The sequence below is a fragment of the Lissotriton vulgaris genome, chromosome 1_2 (assembly GCF_964263255.1).
Source record: "Lissotriton vulgaris chromosome 1_2, aLisVul1.2, whole genome shotgun sequence".
Lineage (NCBI taxonomy): Eukaryota > Metazoa > Chordata > Amphibia > Caudata > Salamandridae > Lissotriton > Lissotriton vulgaris.
The window spans coordinates 284,805,428-284,825,537 of record NC_141686.1 but is presented as its reverse complement, the minus strand read 5'-3'; the positions used below and the strand labels follow the sequence as shown (position 1 = coordinate 284,825,537).

Genomic DNA, 20,110 nt, shown 5'->3' with positions numbered 1-20,110 from the left:
AGAAAGCTCAGAGCCTCAGATTTTCGTAGCCGTTGCTTTGCCACATAATCACCTAGCCCTAAAGTGAGCTTTCCCAGGGGAGGCGGGTGGGCGCATGGGAATCTATGAAAGTTACCAATACTGGAGAACTAAAGTTACAGGTAAGTAACTTGTTTCTTACTCCAGTATTGGAACTTTCATAGATTCCCATTGCTTGTATCAGAGTAGATAGCAGTTAGCATACCTCAAACATTTCGTGCACAGTATAGAATCATTATAAGCTAATGACATCACAGATTATAACAACTATAAAGCAGTAACAAAGCATAATAAACGAAATGTTTGAAAAAACAGGAGGAGGGAAGAGAGGAAAGCTCACCTCTTACTGGAAGAGATTTCTCAGGACTGCCTGTCCTACAGCCGAATCCTCCTTTGCAGCCGCCTCCAGGCAGTAATGTCTCGTGAAGGAGTGCGTACTGCTCCAGGTGGCTGCTCTGCAAATGTCCTTTATGGATACTCCAGCAAACAGCGCCGCTGATGCTGAAACCGACCTTGTGGAATGTGCCTTCACCTGTCCTTGTAAAGGTTTGCCTGCCGCCTGGTGGCAGAACCAGATCGCACTAGTTATCCATCTAGATATCCCTTGTTTTGACAAAGGAAATCCTTTCCTTGGGGCTCCGAAAGCCACAAACAGTTGGGGTGTCTTTCGAAATCCAGCTGTGCGTTGTAGATAGAATTTCAAACATCTCTGAACGTCTAGAGAATGAAGTGTCCTCTCAGCCTGGGTTGAAGGCCGAGGAAAAAAGGATTTCAAAATCACTGGCTCGTTAAGATGAAAGTCCGTCGGTACATTCTTGAACTGTAAGAAGGGTTCTTTGATGGTTAAAGCCTGAAGCTCTCCTACTCTCCTTGCAGAGGTGAGTGCCAAAAGAAGCGCCACTTTCCATGATAGGAACTTCAGGTCCGCTTTATGTACTGGCTCAAATGGCGGTCTCATTAGCTGGGCCAGGACCACATTCAAGTGCCACACCGGAGGTGGGGGCCTAACTGGCGGGAAAACTCTAAACAGTCCTTTCAAGAATTGTTTGATTACTCTCGCTGATAATAGAGAGGGACCCGATCTTGTTCTCCTATACCTGGAAATAGCTGCCAAGTGGACCTTGATAGAAGCATGAGCCAGACCTGCTTGTGCCAAAGAAAGAATATAAGGTAAGAGTTGATGCGGAGCTGACGAGAAAGGATGTACTTTTTCCCTCTGACACCACAAATGGAACCTCTTCCATTTCGCTCTATATGTCTTATTAGTGCTAGGGGCTCGTGCCTGTGCCAAGATGGTCCTGCATTCTTCTGGGATGTTTAAATCCTTAAACTCTCTGTATTCAGGAGCCAAGCCGCCAACTGAAGCGAGATCGGGTTCGGGTGAAGAACTTGGCCGTTGTACATAGAGAGAAGTGTCAGTTTGGGTTGCAGATGAATGGGCGGTGTCTCTGATAGAAGAAGCAGCTCCGTGTACCAAAATTGGCGAGCCCAGGCAGGCGCTATTAGTATCATCCTGCACCTGTCCATCTTGAGTTTCTTGAGGACTCGAGGAATTAGGGGAAATGGCGGAAAGGCGTAAACAAACGCGCCTGACCAGGACATCGAAAGGGCATTCCCCAGTGACCCTCGATGGTGTTCCCTGCTTGCGTAACACCGGCATTTCTTGTTCCCCGGTGTTGCAAACAGGTCGATCGCTGGGGTCCCCCAACGGGAGAAGATGTCCTTGATCACTGCGTCCTCCAATTCCCACTCGTGCGAGACTGCTCTCAGGCGGCTTAGCGTATCCGCCTTCGTGTTGCACACTCCTGGAAGGTGTTCTGCTACGAGTGTGATGTTCTGCGCTATCGCCCATTCCCACAGTATTTGGGCTTCCTGTGAAAGCAGTGGCGATCTTGTGCCTCCCTGCTTGTTGACGTAATGCATTGCGGTGGTGTTGTCCGTCCGCACCAGGATTGCTGAATCTGTAATCCTTGGGAGGAAAGCCAACATTGCCAGTCGAATAGCTCTTAGCTCCAGAACGTTGATATGTAGACGACGTTCTTCCGGAGTCCAGTGACCACTTACCTGGAGGTCTTGCATGACCGCTCCCCAACCTTGAAGAGAAGCGTCCGTGGTAATGACCTGAGGAGCCCTTGCAGCCTTGAAACTGAGTCCCACAGTGAGGTGAGATCTTTTCATCCACCATGAAACCGACCGTTTCATCCGCTGGGTTATCGTCACCCTGTCGTCGAACGAACCTTCCACTTGTCTCCACTGAAGGTCCAGCTCCTCCTGCAGGGGGCGCATTCGCAGTCTGCAATGCGGAATCAATTGAATACAGGATGAAATCGACCCTAGAAGAGATTTGTACATCCTGACCGTCATCCAACTTCTCTTTTGGCAACGGGTGGCTGACGATATGAGTTTCATCTGTCTCTCTTCCGATGGGAAGGCTTTGCACTCCTGAGTATTGAGTATCGCTCCCAAGAACTTCACCGTACTTGCAGGTTGAAGAACTGACTTTTCCTTGTTGAGTTGTAAACCCAGATGAATAAAGAGGTTCAAGCACGTGTCCACTGCCTTCGATGCCTCCTGCAAGCTTGGGGCCTTCAGCAGCCAGTCGTCTAAGTACGGGAATACTTCCAGCGACTGTCTCCTCAGAAATGCAGCTACCGGTGCCAGCACCTTTGTGAATATCCGAGGAGCGGACTTTAATCCAAATGGGAGCACCATGAACTGGAAGTGACTCTTGCCTACTGTAAAGCGAAGGAAACGTCTGTGAGCTGGATGGATCGGGATATGAAAATAGGCATCTTCCAGGTCTAATGTTGCCATGTAGTCGCCTGGGTTCAAGAGGCGCAATATGTCCTGGAGTGAAATCATCCGAAACGATAGTTTCGTGAGATAGGTGTTGAGCTCCCTCAAGTCCAGGATAGGACGCCACTTTTGTTTTGTTTTTCGGATCAGAAAAAATCTGGAATAGAAACCTTCTCCCCTTTGTGATAGGGGAACACGCTGGATCGCCCCTTTTTGAAGCATTTGTTGAGCTTCCTCTTGAAGAAGGTTCAGATGGTTGGAAGTAGTGGCGTGGGGAGCTCTTGTAGGTGGAAAGTCCTGGAATTCTAGAGTATGCCCATTCCGGATGATATTTAATACCCACTGATCCGATGTAATCTCTTCCCAGCTGCTCAGATGTTGTGATATCCTGCCGCCCACTGGAGATCTCAGAAGCGGAGGAACAGTTGGCAGAGTCGGGAGGCCGCTATTGACGCTTGCCAGCGTCCTTGCCCTGACGCCCCTGTCGTCCACGAGCGTTCTGGCGAGAGAAAGACTGGGATTGCGACTACCGGGTCTGGCACTGGTGAAGCCGGATCCGGAGCTATATATTGGTTCCATTCACTCTCCTGGTCTTGATCTTGGTTTTGCCCCGTTTCATCTTCATCCGAGGTATCCACTTGGACTTGCCGAGGATATTCCCTCTCATGTTCTTCCTGTGTAGGCCGTACTGATTGTGCTGCCACCACCTGCGGTTGCACCTGTGCTTGACCTTCCACAGGTTGCGACCCTTTCTTGCTCCTATACTCCTCCAGCATTGCCCTTAAGTCTGTCAAAAGACTCATAGGCATCGTTACCATGCCCTGCTGCGGTTGGGTATCTTGGTATGCAACCTGTCTTTCTGGCCGCTGTTCCTTTTGATAATAATATTCCTCATCCAAATCCGAATCATGGTATTTCAGATTCAATTGAGATGGACTGTAAGCATCCCCATACATCTCATTTTCCTCTTCTGAGTAGTCGTCTTCATCCAACAAAAGGGGTGGAGGAAGTGATGGCACCTTCCTTGGAGAAGTCATATCTGGGGTTATCCTCCTCCTTCTGCTGTTTTCTGGCACTCCTGTCGTCAACGGCGTTGAAAACAAATCCACCGTTTCCTTGTTCTGAATCGTCGTCGACGGGACCGTCGACGAGAGTCCCTTCACCGTCGACGGCATCGTCGACGGAACCATCATCGTCGCCGGGTCCACCGTCGACGGGAACGTCGACGGAGCTGTCGTCGTCGACGGGCTCGTCGTCCTCGTCGACGGGATCGTCGTCATCGAGATTGCCACCGTCGACGGAATAGTCATCGTCGACGGGATGGTCTTCGTCGACGTGGTGGTAACCGTCGACGTGGTCATCGTCGACGACGCCGTCGTCGATCCGGTCTTCGTCGACGGAATCGACATAGAGGTCCTAGTCGACGCTCTCGTCGTCGTCCTCGTCGTCGCTGGGTGGCTCGTCGACGACTGAGGAGACAAAATCACCTCAGATGTTTTAGAGTCCTTTTTGACCCCTGTAGAGGCCTCTACAGTCGGTTTTTTGACGGACTTGGCTACTTTAACCTGGTGGGAAGGCCCAGCCGAGCTCTCATCCAGTTTAGCCTTTTGCACCTGCAGTGCCTGCCTTTCCCTCTCCTTTACACTCACGTGAGGAGATTCGATAGGCCCTGGCTTGCCAGACCTATCAGAGGTCACACGCACAGCCTTTAAGGGGGGTTCAGTTGAAGTGTCCACAGACGATCCGCCCCTCTTCAATGAAGTCTTTGAAGATGTCGATCTGGCATCTTCCTCATCACCAGACATTACTTCATCCCTCCTTTCCAACTTCCTGAGCCACAGAAGCAGCCGTCCCTCACGATCACGGAGGGTTTTAACAGACATTCTCCTGCATATACTACACTTATCAACCTTATGGTCTGGGTATAGAAAGTAAATACAGTCTTGATGTTGATCCTCTGTATAAAGTCGTTTTTTGCCACAAGTGGCACAAGACCTGAAAAGGCTCTTCTTTTCCTTATCAGCCATGACAAAGCTGAAAGAAATCCTCAAAGAAAAACTGTTTAAACAGTACCTCAAGTTGAAGTTAGAGCAGAGCTCTAAGGAGACTCCCTGTCACCAACGAAGCGGTAGAAAATCTGAGGCTCTGAGCTTTCTCAGGAAGGTTCTACAGGGTGAGGCTGATCTGATTGGTTGCTAAGGGGACTTTGGGTCTTTTTACATAATGACAGCAATAGGCTGCAAAAGATAATGAGGCCTTTTTACACCTATTAGGGTGTATTTACCTAGGTATATATATATATATATATATATATATATATATATATATATATATATATATAATTACCGAGGCTCCCATTCCGACGACGGGGAATGATACAAGCAATGGGAATCTATGAAAGTTCCAATACTGGAGTAAAGAAATGATAGGCAAAGAAAACAAATGGAGACATAAAACAATGCAATGGTCTCGGCATTATTAAAGGTAGAGCTATTGGCATTGCTCATGACATTTTTCTTCATTTTTTTAAAAAAACATAAATAAATGGTATTGTCATTTACAATGGCAATAGGTGAGTAGTAGAGAGTATTCACAGAGCCACACACAGAGCTCCACACCCCCACATCCCCACACACACACAGAGCCACACACACACACAGAGCCACCCACCCACACACAGAGTCACCCACACACAGCCACCCAGCCACACACACAGCCACCCAACCACACACACAGCCACCCAGCCACACACACAGCCACCCAGCCACACACACAGCCACCCAGCCACACACACAGCCACCCAGCCACACACACAGCCACCCAGCCACACACACAGCCACACACACAGCCACCCGGCCACACACACAGCCACACACACAGCCACCCAGCCACACACACAGCCACACACACAGCCACCCAGCCACACACACAGCCACCCAGCCACACACAGAGCCACCCAGCCACACACAGAGCCACCCAGCCACACAGAGCCACACAGCCAACACACACAGCCACCCAGCCAACACACAGCCACACACACACACAGCCACCCAGCCACACACACACAGCCACACACACACACACACACACCCACACAGAGCCACCCACCCACACACAGAGCCACCCCCACACACACACACAGAGAGCCACCCACCCACACACAGCCACCCACACACACACAGAGCCACCCACACACACACAGAGCCACCCACCCACACACACAGAGCCACCCACCCACACACAGAGCCACACACACATAGAGCCACCCACCCACACACACAGAGCCACCCACCCACACACATAGAGCCACCCACCCACACACACAGAGCCACCCACCCACACACACAGAGCCACCCACCCACACACACAGAGCCACCCACCCACCCACACACAGAGCCACCCGCCCACCCACACACAGAGCCACCCACCCACCCACCCACACAGAGCCACCCACACACAGAGCCAGCCACCCACACACAGCCACCCACCCACACACAGAGCCACCCACCCACACACACACAGAGCCACCCACCCACACACACACAGAGCCACCCACCCACACACACACAGAGCCACCCACTCACACACACACACAGAGCCACCCACCCACACAGAGCCACCCACCCACACACAGAGCCACCCGAGCCACCCACCCACACACAGAGCCACCCACCCACACACAGAGCCACCCACCCACACACAGAGCCACCCACCCACACACACACAGAGCCACCCACACACAGAGCCACCCACCCACAGACACACAGAGCCACCCACACACACACACACACACACAGAGCCACCCACCCACCCACACATAGAGCCACCCACCCACACACACAGAGCCACCCACACACACAGAGCCACCCACCCACAGAGCCACCCACCCCCACACACACACAGTCACACAGAGCCACCCACCCACACAGAGTCACCCACACACACACACACACACACACAGAGCCACCCACCCACACACAGAGCCACCCACACACACACAGAGCCACCCACACACACACACACAGAGCCACACACCCACACACACACACACAGAGAGCCACCCACCCACAGAGCCACCCACCCCCACACACACACAGTCACACAGTCACACAGAGCCACCCACCCACACAGAGTCACCCACACACACACACACACACACACACAGAGCCACCCACCCACACACAGAGCCACCCACACACACACAGAGCCACCCACCCACACACAGAGCCACCCACCCACACACACACACACACACAGAGCCACCCACCCACACACACACAGAGCCACCCACCCACACACACACAGAGCCACCCACTCACACACACACACAGAGCCACCCACCCACAGAGCCACCCGCCCCCCCCCACACACACACACACACACACACAGAGCCACCCACTCACACACAGAGTCACACAGAGCCACCCACCCACACACAGAGTCACCCACACACACACACACACACACACACACACAGAGTCACACACACACACTTAAACCCCTCTAGCTAACACAAAGCCTTTCCACTTAGCATACATTAGCACGGACAGTGCACAGCCACAAACTGTCTCATCCTGCAGTAGATCAATGATACATGCTGCATCTGGAGCACCTTTCCATTTAACATGCAGGCACGCAGAATGCAACTGGGGAATTTCAACTGTAGCAAAGCATTGTACTGTACAGTACTAACGTATCGTACATGTTGAGTACTAAAACATACCCTCTGCCGAATAACTGGCAAATGTTAATGACTGAAAACAACTGATCCGATTTCAAACGGAACAAATGTTAATATAAAAACACATGCAATGAAGGGAAATAACAGACAATTTGTAAAAGTTGCCTGGTCATGTCTCAGCTGTTGATTAGTATATTAAACCGGGATTAATGAGGTGATTTTTTTTGTTAAGTCAGTTCTAATAGTTATTTCTTAGAGAATACTATTTTCAAAAGGATCTGGTGAACCTGTATACGTTTCCATTTTAAGATACCTTTGTAGGCTGCATAACATAGGGATCACTTTTGTATCAATGTGTTCAGATGAAAAAACAGACAACACTACCACTGAATTTACAACACACTGATGCATGACTTGACTTTTTATACCACATAATTTCCTACCTCAGTCACAAAATGGGGTTTCCCACGCTCTTCTAAGTCCAGTTGCTCTAACTGCACCAGATTAGATGTGATATACTGATACAGTGCAGACCAGGCAAGGGGAGGGAAAATGCCGCAGTTGTATCAAACTAGATGAGGCGAGACTGGGCGGCTGCACCAGATCAGATGAAGTGTGTTTTGCAGCTGCTACCAGGGTGGATCAAGAGTACGATGGTATACACTATGAGATGGAATAAGGTGAGGAAGTGATGTACCATTTGAAAGGGGGAGGGTGTTGATGGGCCATCATGACGGTTGTGTTGGTGCTATACCATAGAATGGACTGTCGAAGGAGTGAAAGGGAAACTGCTCTCTCCCAGACCTGGTGTTAGGGGATGGTGGCCGTTTCTAGCACTACATTTTTTTGATGGTGGTTTCTGATCTCTAGAACCCACTCTCCCAACTGCACCTGTAGGTTACACTCAGCGCCCTCCAGGAAGAGGCACGCCCTCTCTTCCTCGGCCCCGGTCACTGCCACAAACTCCTGCACCGCCTCCTGCTGTAGCTGAGACATCTTCAGTGTGCGCCGATCACAGCGCTCCGGCGAAGAACAACGGCATGCGCTCTATGGTTCCCAGCACAGACTAGGATTTCCGGCACAGATCGGCCACATCTCTATGGTTACTAACGTTAGAACGTGTCGGGCTCCAGATCTGACGGACAGCAGAGAATCACATCCGGGACAGGCGTTCTCTATGATCATCATGGCGAAATGTCCTGTTCGTCTCGAGGGCTTCAACTATAATAATCTATGCGGCCCGCTTCTTTCCAATTTAGCATCTTTATGCGTTTGCATGCAGCTTCTCCGGCCGATTAATTCAATAGTTTTAATCCGGGGTAGGCTCCCGGTGAATTAAATAAATACACAAAACCGGCAGTGCGCGCAGGGCCAGGTTATCGAAGCGGAGAGAGGCGAAGGAGCCCGCTGCCGCTCGCTGCATGACTGCCCCCAGCGAGGCCCTCTCGCGGAAAGCCCACTGCTGGAGAGACGGCCGGCTCCCGGTGAAATAAAGGAAAGCTAGAACAACGGCACAAACAGAGGTGCAGGAGCACTAAAAACGGCACAGGCAGAGGCTCGAGGCTCACCTTCACTCCGGGGGAAAGAAAATGGCGGCTGCAGGCTTCTGAATTTTTCGAAATCGGGGCATGGTTTTGCTGTTTTGAGTGACAGATGACGTCACTGTCTAAAGAACAGCAAAAATGACGCCCCCGAATCCGAAAAAGACGGGGCTAAATTGGAGTGACGCATCGCTCCTCCAATGGCTGGCCTCCGTTTAGGAAGCCAGCCAATGAGGGAGAGACGGGCCAGGGAGGCAGGTTCTAAAGCCTTACTAAGAATCATTAAATCTCCTCCCCAGAGTGCGCAAGCGCAGTCTGGGGAGTCTTTAGGTCCTTGACCTAAAGAACACAAAAATCATCGAAAGGATAGAAAAATATCAAAACAAAAGAGGTAAAGAAAAAGAATAGGGTAAGGAGGTAAGGGAATAGAGAAATGATGAAAGAAGCAAGACTAAAAAATAAAGTAAATAGAAAATAAGAAACGGGATGGAGAGAGGAAGGAAAATAAAGAAGGGGAAGGAAGGAACTAAACGTGTGTGTGCAGTTTTGAAGACTTTTTTTCCATGTCAGTTTTTTGTGTCGGCCCTGGTCAAGTAATCACAACTGCCTTGTGTGGCTGAAAGAACTTCACAACTGCTTTCGTTTTATACCCCTTCTCCTTTGTTCTGTACAAAAGCGCATATAAATAAAACGGGATAGTAAAATTTCCCAAAATTGGCGAGCTTTAACTTCTGAAATGTATTTCACAAGGTAGTATGCTATTTGTCGGAAATCAGAGCAATCGTTTTCCAGGGTTCTTCAGAATCCCAGGATCCAAGGAGGCCTTATTTTAGGAGGGGCTTAACGATGGCAGTCTTCCAGGAAGCTGGAAACTCACCACTGGAGATGGCTCTATTCATAACTTCCAACAAAGGGGGAATTAAAGTGTCCCTGCAGTTTTTTAGAATTTTGAGAGGACAGGGATCAAGGGGAGATCCTGATTTAGTCGAATCTAGGAGTTTATCCAGGGTCTCAGTCGTGAGGAGGGGAAAATCGGAGTAGAAGTCATTGGGAGCTGAGGTGTAGTCTAGGCTGGAAGGGGGAACATGAGAGGTTATGGGTCTGGAGAGCTGTGTAAATATCCAGGATTTTAGTATGGAAGAAGGTGGAGATCTGATCACAGAGTTCTTGAGAGGGAAGTATGGGATCAGGGTGTTGAACAAGAGATAAGGTATCTACCACCTTGAAGAGATCACCAGGGGAAGTGAGGGATGAGGTTAGCTTGGAAAAGTGGGTTTGCTTTTCGGCTAACACCGCCGCTTTGTAGCTCTTAAGGAGATTTTTATGCTTGCTCCGTAGGTCGGCATCAGGCTAAGCTCTCCAAAGCCTTTCTTGTCTCCTACACTCCTGTCTCTGAAGTCTAAGAGTTTCTGAGTACCAGGGCGCTGACGGGCGTCTCCTAGCAAAATAGTGAGATTTAAGCAGGGCTAGGGTGTCCCTAGCCCTAGAGATTGTACTTGCGAGCTCACGGGCAGAGGTGTCAATATCCTGAGAGGGGGGAGCCTTAAAGCTGGCAATAAGAGGGCCAAGTGATTCATTGGACAGGCCCCTATAGTTCCTCTTTAGAACCCAACAGTTCATGTCCGTGGGAGGGGCAGGGAGAGAACCTGAGACAAATTCCAGGGGGACTGCTTTGTGATCAGACCAGGAGAGGGGCAAAGGGGAACCAATCTCTAGCCTGGGATCGTTAGTGAACACCCCATCTAAGCTGTGGCCAGCAGAATGGGTAGGGGATAGCACTTTTTGGGAAAGGCTGAGAGAAGCAAGTGAGTCCACAAGTGACGTCGTGTCAGCAGAGTTGAGATTTTCTAGATGGAAATTAAAATCTCCAAGGATAGTCAGGGAAGGCCTATTAATGAATGATTCGATTACTTCAAGTAGATCGGCGGAAAACGGGGACCTGGAGCCCAGGGGTCTGTAAATAAGAATACCGGCAACGTTTTTTCGGGGAGGTACTAAGAGAGAAGAAAAGGGCCTGAAAGGATTTCTGGGGAGAGGGGCGGGGCTCCATGCGACAGGTAAAAGACCCAGGAAGGTTTTCTTTCCGAGACAAAATCTCGGAAAGCAAAGTTGTTACTAACCAGGGAACTAGCGTTAATAAGGAAGCCCACTTCTTTGGGGGGGGGGGGGGGGGGGGGGGGGTCCTGTTTCACCTCGACCCTAGATGACTTAGCGGAGTAGACATGATATGACGGACTAGGGTTGGTCGTGCAGCTACAAATAAAACCATGATGCAATTGCTCGGGAAGCATGTGTGATGGCACGCCTGCCGGTGGGGTCTGAGAGAAATAAGGAAGCCTGACAGGTCCCCATTGCCATCAGGAGAGGTAATAGGGGGCTGAGCAGCATGACAGGCCGCTGGCTCCTCCTTGGCGCTGACGGGCGCAGACGGGCAGGACTCTGGCATGACTACGGCTAGAGTCCAGCCCATCCGCAATGCGCGTCCGCTGCGCGGAGAAGACGGTCGTCCCCTTTTATGGCTGACTAGAGCGCGTCCGAGCGCTGGAATACCCCCAATATGGCCGCCAAAGCCAAGTTGGCCTCCCCTGGGCCGTGCTCTCAGCGTCAATGCTCGGCTGAGAGCGGCCCGGGCAGTGACTGATAGGGGGAGGTCCTGGACAGGTAACAAGATAGCTTACGAAATGTAACAGATGCTCCGCACCCAATGCAGATAATTAAAATGGCTTTCCAAATCGAGCCTAAATGCGCTTATTAAATCAAGCATATATATATATTCATCCAAATAAACACTTCTAATTTAGTAGGCTGAGCTCCACAGAGGAGAGCTACTTACTGATAGCTGGAGAGCTGCAATAGCTAAAGAGCTACTCTTCAGAGAAGCCTGTTCTAAAGGAATGAAAATTATAACCAAGGCAGTGTCAGCATCTTTCTTGAGGACCTGAAAGGCTACTCTGACATCTTTAAACACATCTGTGTTATCAAATAACATGTTTTGGACAAAACCTGCATGCATGGTCTAAAAACTGACATTTTGTGCTCAGCTGCAACATGCCTTACGAGTCCTAGTCGCTATTGCCCCAAGAATGTATTAACAGCTTCTTGTACTAGCCAAGAGTGTTAGGAGGTAAGCCAGAGGAAAAATCATACTGCGAGCACTTTCTGAAACTCCTTGGCAGAGAACAGAAGACCTACTCAGCAGCTCCTCCATTTTAGGAGTCTTTAAAGATTGATTTGTTGGGATAACAAAATGGCTCGGTGTTGTATCAGCGTCTAGGTGTCCACATGAATTTTGGGCGCTTTATTAGTAATGATGTGATCTGATGCGGACAAATCTTTTACTTGCTGGTATCCGCATATGTTTTCGGTACCAAGTATACACTCAAAATAATTTCATGTAAATTCACAAAATTAATGCATGTAGATGGCTGAAAGGTGACAGATCTAGTGAGATGGATTACACAGGCTCTCCTCACCTCGCTTTAGCCTCTCCATGGCACTCTTGCTGCCGGCGTATGTTGGCCTGATTTCTTTGCCCATCTCCTCTATCACAGACAGCAGGTCAGAGTATGTGCTCTGGGAGGCCTGAGACCCAGGTGGCTTCATCGCCTGGAAGAGAAAAACATGTTCAACAGGTTAGTTTTACCGCACATTACTAGACTCATCACTAACTATCATATCATCAATGAAACAGTAGGAGCAGGAAGTGATGGAGAGATAAGAAGAAAGAGGGTGAGTGTAGCACTGATGAGCAGATGGGGAGCAGGCCAGAGTATGTACTCTGGCAGACTTGAGAACCGGGCGGCTTCTTGGCCTGGGAGACAAGAACATGTTAACAGATTAGTGATACTACACATTGCTGGACTGCTATGGAGCAGAGGGGCAGGAACCGGTGGGGAACAGAGAAGCAGAAACTGGTGGGGAGCAGAGGAAGCAGACCGGTAGGAACAGCAGGGGAGAAAGAGAACAGAGGGGTAGGAACCGGTGGAGATCAGGAGAAGCACAAACAGATGTGGAGCAAGAGAAGCAAAGGAGAGGGACTGCTAGCAGCAAGGGAAGCAGGAACCGAACCGGTGGTGGATCAGGGGAAACACGGGCAGGAACCGCTGGGGAGGACAGAGAGAGGAGGAACAGAAACCTCTGGGGAGCGGGAGAAGCAGAGGGGCAGGGACCTCTGGGGAGCGGGAGAAGCAGAGGGGCAGGGACCTCTGGGGAGCGGGAGAAGCAGAGGGGCAGGGACCACTGGGGAGCGGGAGAAGCAGAGGGAGAGGAGCCGCTGAGGAGCAGGGGAAGCAGAGGGAGAGGCGCCGCTGAGGAGCAGGGGAAGCAGATGGAGAGGCGTCGCTGAGGAGCAGGGGAAGCAGATGGAGAGGCGCCGCTGAGGAGCAGGGGAAGCAGATGGAGAGGCGCCGCTGAGGAGCAGGGGAAGCAGATGGAGAGGCGCCGCTGAGGAGCAGGGGAAGCAGATGGAGAGGCGCCGCTGAGGAGCAGGGGAAGCAGATGGAGAGGCGCCGCTGAGGAGCAGGGGAAGCAGATGGAGAGGCGCCACTGAGGAGCAGGGGAAGCAGATGGAGAGGAGCCGCCGAGGAGCAGGGGAAGCAGATGGAGAGGAGCCGCTGAGGAGCAGGGGAAGCAGATGGAGAGGAGCCGCTGAGGAGCAGGGGAAGTAGATGGAGAGGAGCCGCTGAGGAGCAGGGGAAGCAGATGGAGAGGAGCCGCTGAGGAGCAGACGGACAGGAACCGCAGGGGAAGCAGAGGGACAGGAAAGCAGAGGGACAGGAAAGCAGAGGGACAGGAAAGCAGAGGGACAGGAAAGCAGAGGGACAGGAAAGCAGAGGGACAGGAAAGCAGAGGGACAGGAAAGCAGAGGGACAGGAAAGCAGAGGGACAGGAAAGCAGAGGGACAGGAAAGCAGAGGGACAGGAAGCAGAGGGACAGGAAGCAGAGGGACAGGAAGCAGAGGGTAGCAGGGGAAGCAGGGACCATTGGGGAGCAGGGGGGGCAGATACTGCTGGGGGAGCAGGGGAAGCAAAGGATGACAAACTAATAGGGAGCAGGGGGAAAAGAGGAGCAGGAACCGCAGGGGAAGGAGAGGAACAGGAACAGAAACAGCTGGGGAGCAGGGGAGGGAGAGGGACAGGAACCACTGGGGAGCAGAGGAACAGGAACCGCTGGGGAGTAGGGGAAGGAGAGGGGCAGGAAGCATTGGGTAGCAGGGGAATGAGAGGGACAGGAACCGCTGGGGAGCAGAGGAATGAGAGGGACAGGAACAGCTGGGGAGCAGGGGAATGAGAGGGACAGGAACAGCTGGGGAGCAGGGGAATGAGAGGGACAGGAACAGCTGGGGAGCAGGGGAATAAGAGGGACAGGAACAGCTGGGGAGCAGGGGAATGAGAGGGACAGGAACAGCTGGGGAGCAGGGGAATGAGAGGGACAGGAACAGCTGGGGAGCAGGGGAAGGAGAGGGACAGGAACAGCTGGAGAGCAGGGGAAGGAGAGGGACAGGAACAGCTGGAGAGCAGGGGAAGTAGAGGGACAGGAACAGCTGGAGAGCAGGGGAAGGAGAGGGACAGGAATCCCTGGGGAGCAGGGGAAGGAGAGGGACAGGAATCCCTGGGGAGCAGGGGAAGGAGAGGGACAGGAATCACTGGGGAGCAGGGGAAGGAGAGGGACAGGAACAGCTGGGGAGCAGGGGAAGGAGAGGGACAGGGACAGCTGGGGAGCAGGGGAAAGAGAGGGAGAGGAACAGAAACAGCTGGGGAGCAGGGGAAAGAGGGAGAGGAACAGAAACAGCTGGGGAGCAGGGGAAGGAGAGGGACAGGAATCACTGGGGAGCAGAGGAAGGAGAGGAACAGAAACAGCTGGGGAGCAGGTGAAGGAGAGGGACAGGAATCACTGGGGATCAGGTGAAGGAGAGGGGCAGGAACCACTTGGGAGCAGGGGAAGGAGAGGGGCAGGAACCACTGGGGAGCAGGGGAAGGAGAGGGGCAGGAACCACTGGGGAGCAGGGGAAGGAGAGGGGCAGGAACCACTGGGGAGCAGCGGACGCAGAGGAAGCAGAGGAACAGGAACCGCTGGGGAGCCGGGTAAGCAGAGGGGCAGGGACCACTGGGGAGCAGGGGAAGGAGAGGGAGAGGAACAGCTGGGGAGCAGGTGAAGGAGAGGGACAGGAATCACTGGGGAGCAGAGGAAGGAGAGGGGCAGGAATCACTGGGGAGCAGAGGAAGGAGAGGGGCAGGAACCACTTGGGAGCAGGGGAAGGAGAGGGACAGGAACAGGAACCACTGGGGAGCAGAGGGACAGGAACCGCTGGGGAGCAGGGGAAGGAGAGGGGCAGGAACCACTTGGGAGCAGGGGAAGGAGAGTGGCAGGAACCACTGGGGAGCAGAGCAAGCAGAGGAACAGGAACCGCTGTGGAGCCGGGTAAGCAGAGGGGCAGGGACCACTGGGGAGCAGGGGAAGGAGGGGTAGGAACCGGTGGGGAGCAGAGAAAGCATGAACGAGGAACTGCTAGGAAGCAGAGGAACAGGAACTGGTATGGGGCAGGTCAGAAAGGGAAAGCCAGAACTGATGGGAAAAGAGAAAACAAGAACTGACTGGACAGGCGATGCAGAAGGACGGGAACCACTGGAAAGGTGTGGAATCAGGTCGGCAGGACCTGCTGGGGAGAAAGAGGAGCAAAGGAGTAGTAACCTCTGTGGAGCAGAGGGAAAAGCAGGAACCGCAGGAAAGCAGCAGAAGCAGAGGGGTAAGAATCACTGGGAGGAAGGTAAATAATGGGGCAGGAACCGCTGGGCAGCAGAGGGACAGGAACCGCTAGGGAGGGGAAGGAGAAGGGGCAGGAACCACCGGGAAGCAGGAGAAGGGGCAAGAACCACTGAGAAGCAGGGAAAGCAGAGGGGCAGATACAATTGGGGAGCAGGGGAAGCAGAGGGCCAGATACTGTTGGGGAGCAAGGGAAGCTAAGGGGCAGGAACAACTGGGGTGTAGGGGAAGCAGAGGGACAGATACTGCTGGGGAGGGGCAGGAACGGGTAAGAGGAGAGACACGAGAAGATAAAACTGCTTATGGGAAAAGCAGGCAAGCAAAGCGTGAACTGTTAAGTAGAAGGAAATACTACATGGAGTATAGGTGTTCCCAGTTGCACCAAGGTCAGTGCAGGAAAGAGACAGGAAAGTAGGAAGTGCCCAGAGTAAAAATGGCAAGCATAAACCAAGACAGCGAGGAGAGACACAAACAGAAAAGAGAGGGCAAAGGCTCAAGAGACCGTGAGATTCAGAGAACGAGAGCGAAAGTAAGGAAGGCGGGAACAATGAAGAGAGGCAAAGGCAACAGGAAGGAGGGGGAACAAACAAAGCAGCAAAATAACAGGCTGAGTGATGGGCAAACAAGAAAAGCAGGCAGAGCTGGAACAGTTAAAGACAGGGGGCACATTTCACCCACATGCAAGGCAAGCACGTGATCAGAAGGATGTGCTATGTAGTTCCACTTTCTAGAATGTTCCAGAAGACAATGGCTTTTGTCCTGAGCTCCACTAGGCTGTCATGGCGATTGCTTGGAAGGAGACTTCACGACCAGCACCCGAAGGGAGGGCAGGGCATTGGGGACAGTAGAAACAAATGCACAGGCCAGGAGTCACGACAGGAGATGGACGCCTGCTCAAAGCGAGACACCTACCAGTCCTTGCTCACAAGGCAATCGGAGGAATGGGAAGGCCGGGATAGTTTAGGTTATGCTTGGTTTACTATAAAGAAAAGAACCATTTGTACCCCAGGGTTGCTGCGGTATGAATGACGGGGTGGAAGGCTGTTTACCAGGCTCTGCCAATGAGAGCAGACAAGTGAGGGCCCAGACTTTGTGGAGTCAGGAGCAGAGAGGACGCTAACCAGCAAACATAACTTCCAATTCAAAGTAGACATACATATCTACACTCCTGACACTAGCCACTAATGCACCAGCAAGGTGTCAGGCCCTCCGTGCTGAGAGCTAGGCCTTTTGGAGACACAATGAATTCTACGGGCACACAAGTTTTGGTTTGTCTGAAAGACTCCTGCAAGAGACCAGGCTGTAGAAATAAAACCCACTAGACTGCTGTGTATTTTTAAGCCAGAGGTTTATTACTTGAAATGAGTCCACAACCAGGCGAGCGCCCAGCAGCTCAGAACTACCAGCAGCAACTGACCATTCAGAACCATGGTCACCACTCTGGAAGTTGAATGTGAATCAAATATACACAACAGTAGAATGTATAACATATACAATGCATCAGGCTACTACCTTGTGACCTAATGAAAGGAGAAACCATAAAATAAAACACTAATGAATAAACAAATAGAGCACTAATCTCACCCCCAAGTGAGAATTAATTCAAGATAAATCAGAAAGCTTGGCAGCCTGAATACACTTAACCACTTCATTTAAATCAGTGGAAATAGGCAAAGAAAAACAAGCATCACTTTGTGGCAAGGTTTGTTGTTACCAGAAAGTTAATCCAAACTAGTCCAGAGGCGGACATCAGTCTCCAAGCCAGATTCAGCAGCAATGTTGGAGTTCTCGTTGTTCACAACATTTTGTTTTCCCATAATAACTTCTGCTTGCGAATTTGTGATGGGTAAAACACTACTTTTAATCCACCAACCTTAACCGCTCAAAAGAATTTATGTTTTAGAAAATATCAATCTTGGCAGGTGACGACTATTTAGATTTCCCCTTCGTAATCTTCATGGGTTTCTTGACCAGAACCCATAGTTCCACCTCAAACTCATTTTCATTAGCCTTCCTCTTATTGTTCATGTACATTTTATTTTTCTACAGTTTCTGAAATACATGACTGCGAATTTTCCCATCAAGTGAATTCTCGTCCTCAATTTTAAACTCATGTGTAGACCCCAACCAAATAGGAAAACTGGCAATTTTCCCCCTTAAAAGTCTAAAGCGGGACACACAAGTGGTAGAGTGAGGTGTAGTAAGATACGACCAAACATTTTACTTAAGATATTTGTCAACACCTAAACCAGCTGACATACTGGATTGTATACACTCCTTCAAGAAATAGTTGACCCTTTCTACTATACCATTAGAAGAAAGGCTATAAAGAGCAACCTGCATGTGTTTAATATCCTGTGAGAGGAAAGTCACATTTCTCGTAAGGAAAAATGGGTTCCATTGTCTGTGATGATATACTTAGGAGGACCTTCAATAAAAAACACAGTCTTGAAGAAATTCATAGCATTTCGGGTAGATGCAGCACCCACAAAAGAATAATGAATGCATTTTGAGTACTGTTCCACTAGACATGTCAAAAACTTCATCTCCCCAAGTTAAAGGCTGAGACAGCCTGATAAATCAAGAGCTACTTTCTCCCAAGGTTTCTCTGGAAAAGGTACAGACATAAAGGGCCTATCCTGCAATCTCCAAGGTTTGTCAGAAACAAGACACTCGGACAAGCGTCTACCATTCTGCAAATGTCATTACCCATCCCTGGCAGTTAATAAAACTAACATAGTTCTTTTTTTATAGAAGTAGAAGAATTACCAAGATGGCCACTGTGAGCCCCTTTCAAAAGACCAGCTCTCAAAGTAACCGGTCTTTCCTCAACCAGAGGCCATTTTCACAAGAGAGTTCACAAACGCAGACTAACGCCGACCTAAAGAAAGGAGAATGGAACACAGGTATACTCTTATTTAGCACAACATCATCACAAGCCACAACCAATAATCAGCATTAGAGACGGGGTTCGAGTAAGATGCCTCAAAACACAAAATGTAATATAATAATATTAAATGGATAAAGTCTTGGTACCACTGAGAAGGTGTGGGCTTTTCTCTCAGATCATACCTAGAGTGAACAGCCTGGGAAGCCCCAGATAATGTCAGCTGGAGGATGTCAAGCACTGGCTGTGCAGGTTGCAAGTGGGACTTTCACTGGCCTCCAGGAATGTTGTTCCAGTTTCTTCACACTTAGATGCAATTTGAATGGCAAAATCTTCCACACCCACCAATAGTATCACTCGTCTCCAACTGCTGGTCATCGTTTGAGACAATTTCTCCCTTCAATGCATGAAAGAATGACACATTTCTGTCCCCTTTTCTGCCATCAACAGAGTCCCTCTCTCCATTACCATCTTCCATTGGGAAGTTGAAAGGGAAAAACAATTGCTACCAGGATGCTGATCTCTCATGAGCGCCATATACATTACCAGAGACTGATATTGGTAGCCTAACTTCACCTGAAACTGCTGTTTTTGTTCCAGTTTTTTCTTCAGGCTAAAGTCCTTTCATTATCCAGAGGCTCAGGAGCCCAGGATGTGCAATTTAGAAGAAAACTGTGTACTATGGTCCCCAGCAGGGGTAAGATGAGTCAGAGCACTTTCTATGGTAAGATAGGGTGTTGCCTGAAAAACAGACAGCTCACTTGGTGTTCTGACCAGCTGCATGAGCTATCTGGCTGAATTGGACAGATGTTTTCATAAGGTGTTCTACTTCATCACTTGCCTGCATCCAGCTGAGGGTTATTTCCCGCTGTTGGATTCATAGTGAAGAAAGATACTTAGCCACCTTCTGGCTCTAAAAATCGGGTCCACTGGCAGTTCTTAGAGACACCAAGGGGTGCCATTTTCTCCAGCTTCAAGACAATTGCTTCAGTGTAGATGGAGCCAACATCTTTCACTTATGGATATTTAGAAAGGCCATTGATAACCTCCAGCATGCAATACCCTTCAGGAAATGAACCAAAGTCCAAACTGACTCTCGTCCTTGGGTGGAGTGGGACTATTTGGGGGTGCTGAAGACTAATGGGAATTGGTCGCCTGGCAATGAAAACATTTCCTCACCATTTATTGCATTGTCTGGTATAGCCCAGGGAACCAGACTTTAGATAGGAAACAGGAGCGAGTTGGTTGGGGGACTAATTCGCTGGATCCCCTTGAGGAAGCAATGTTCTAGTATTGTTGCTAGTTTGTGACACACATTGTGAAGGGATCGGAGACCAAACTGGGCTGGGCCTCATAAGTGCACATAGATAAGCTGTGGAGAATCATCCAGTCCCTGTTGAACTGCTCTGAAGGCAAGCAGAAACT

At 50.5% G+C, this 20,110-nt stretch overlaps 1 protein-coding gene across 2 annotated transcripts in view; it reads right to left on the bottom strand.

Annotated features, from left to right (window-relative positions):
* The window catches only part of CDK2AP2 (cyclin dependent kinase 2 associated protein 2), a 71,672-nt gene that overhangs the window by 4,168 nt on the left and 47,394 nt on the right, over positions 1 to 20,110 (bottom strand). For both annotated transcript variants that reach the window (XM_086953242.1, XM_086953243.1), the window contains one exon: positions 12,510 to 12,642. In XM_086953242.1, the coding sequence (XP_086809368.1) occupies positions 12,510 to 12,642 (133 nt within the window). The remainder of the gene's footprint in view (positions 1 to 12,509; positions 12,643 to 20,110) is intronic.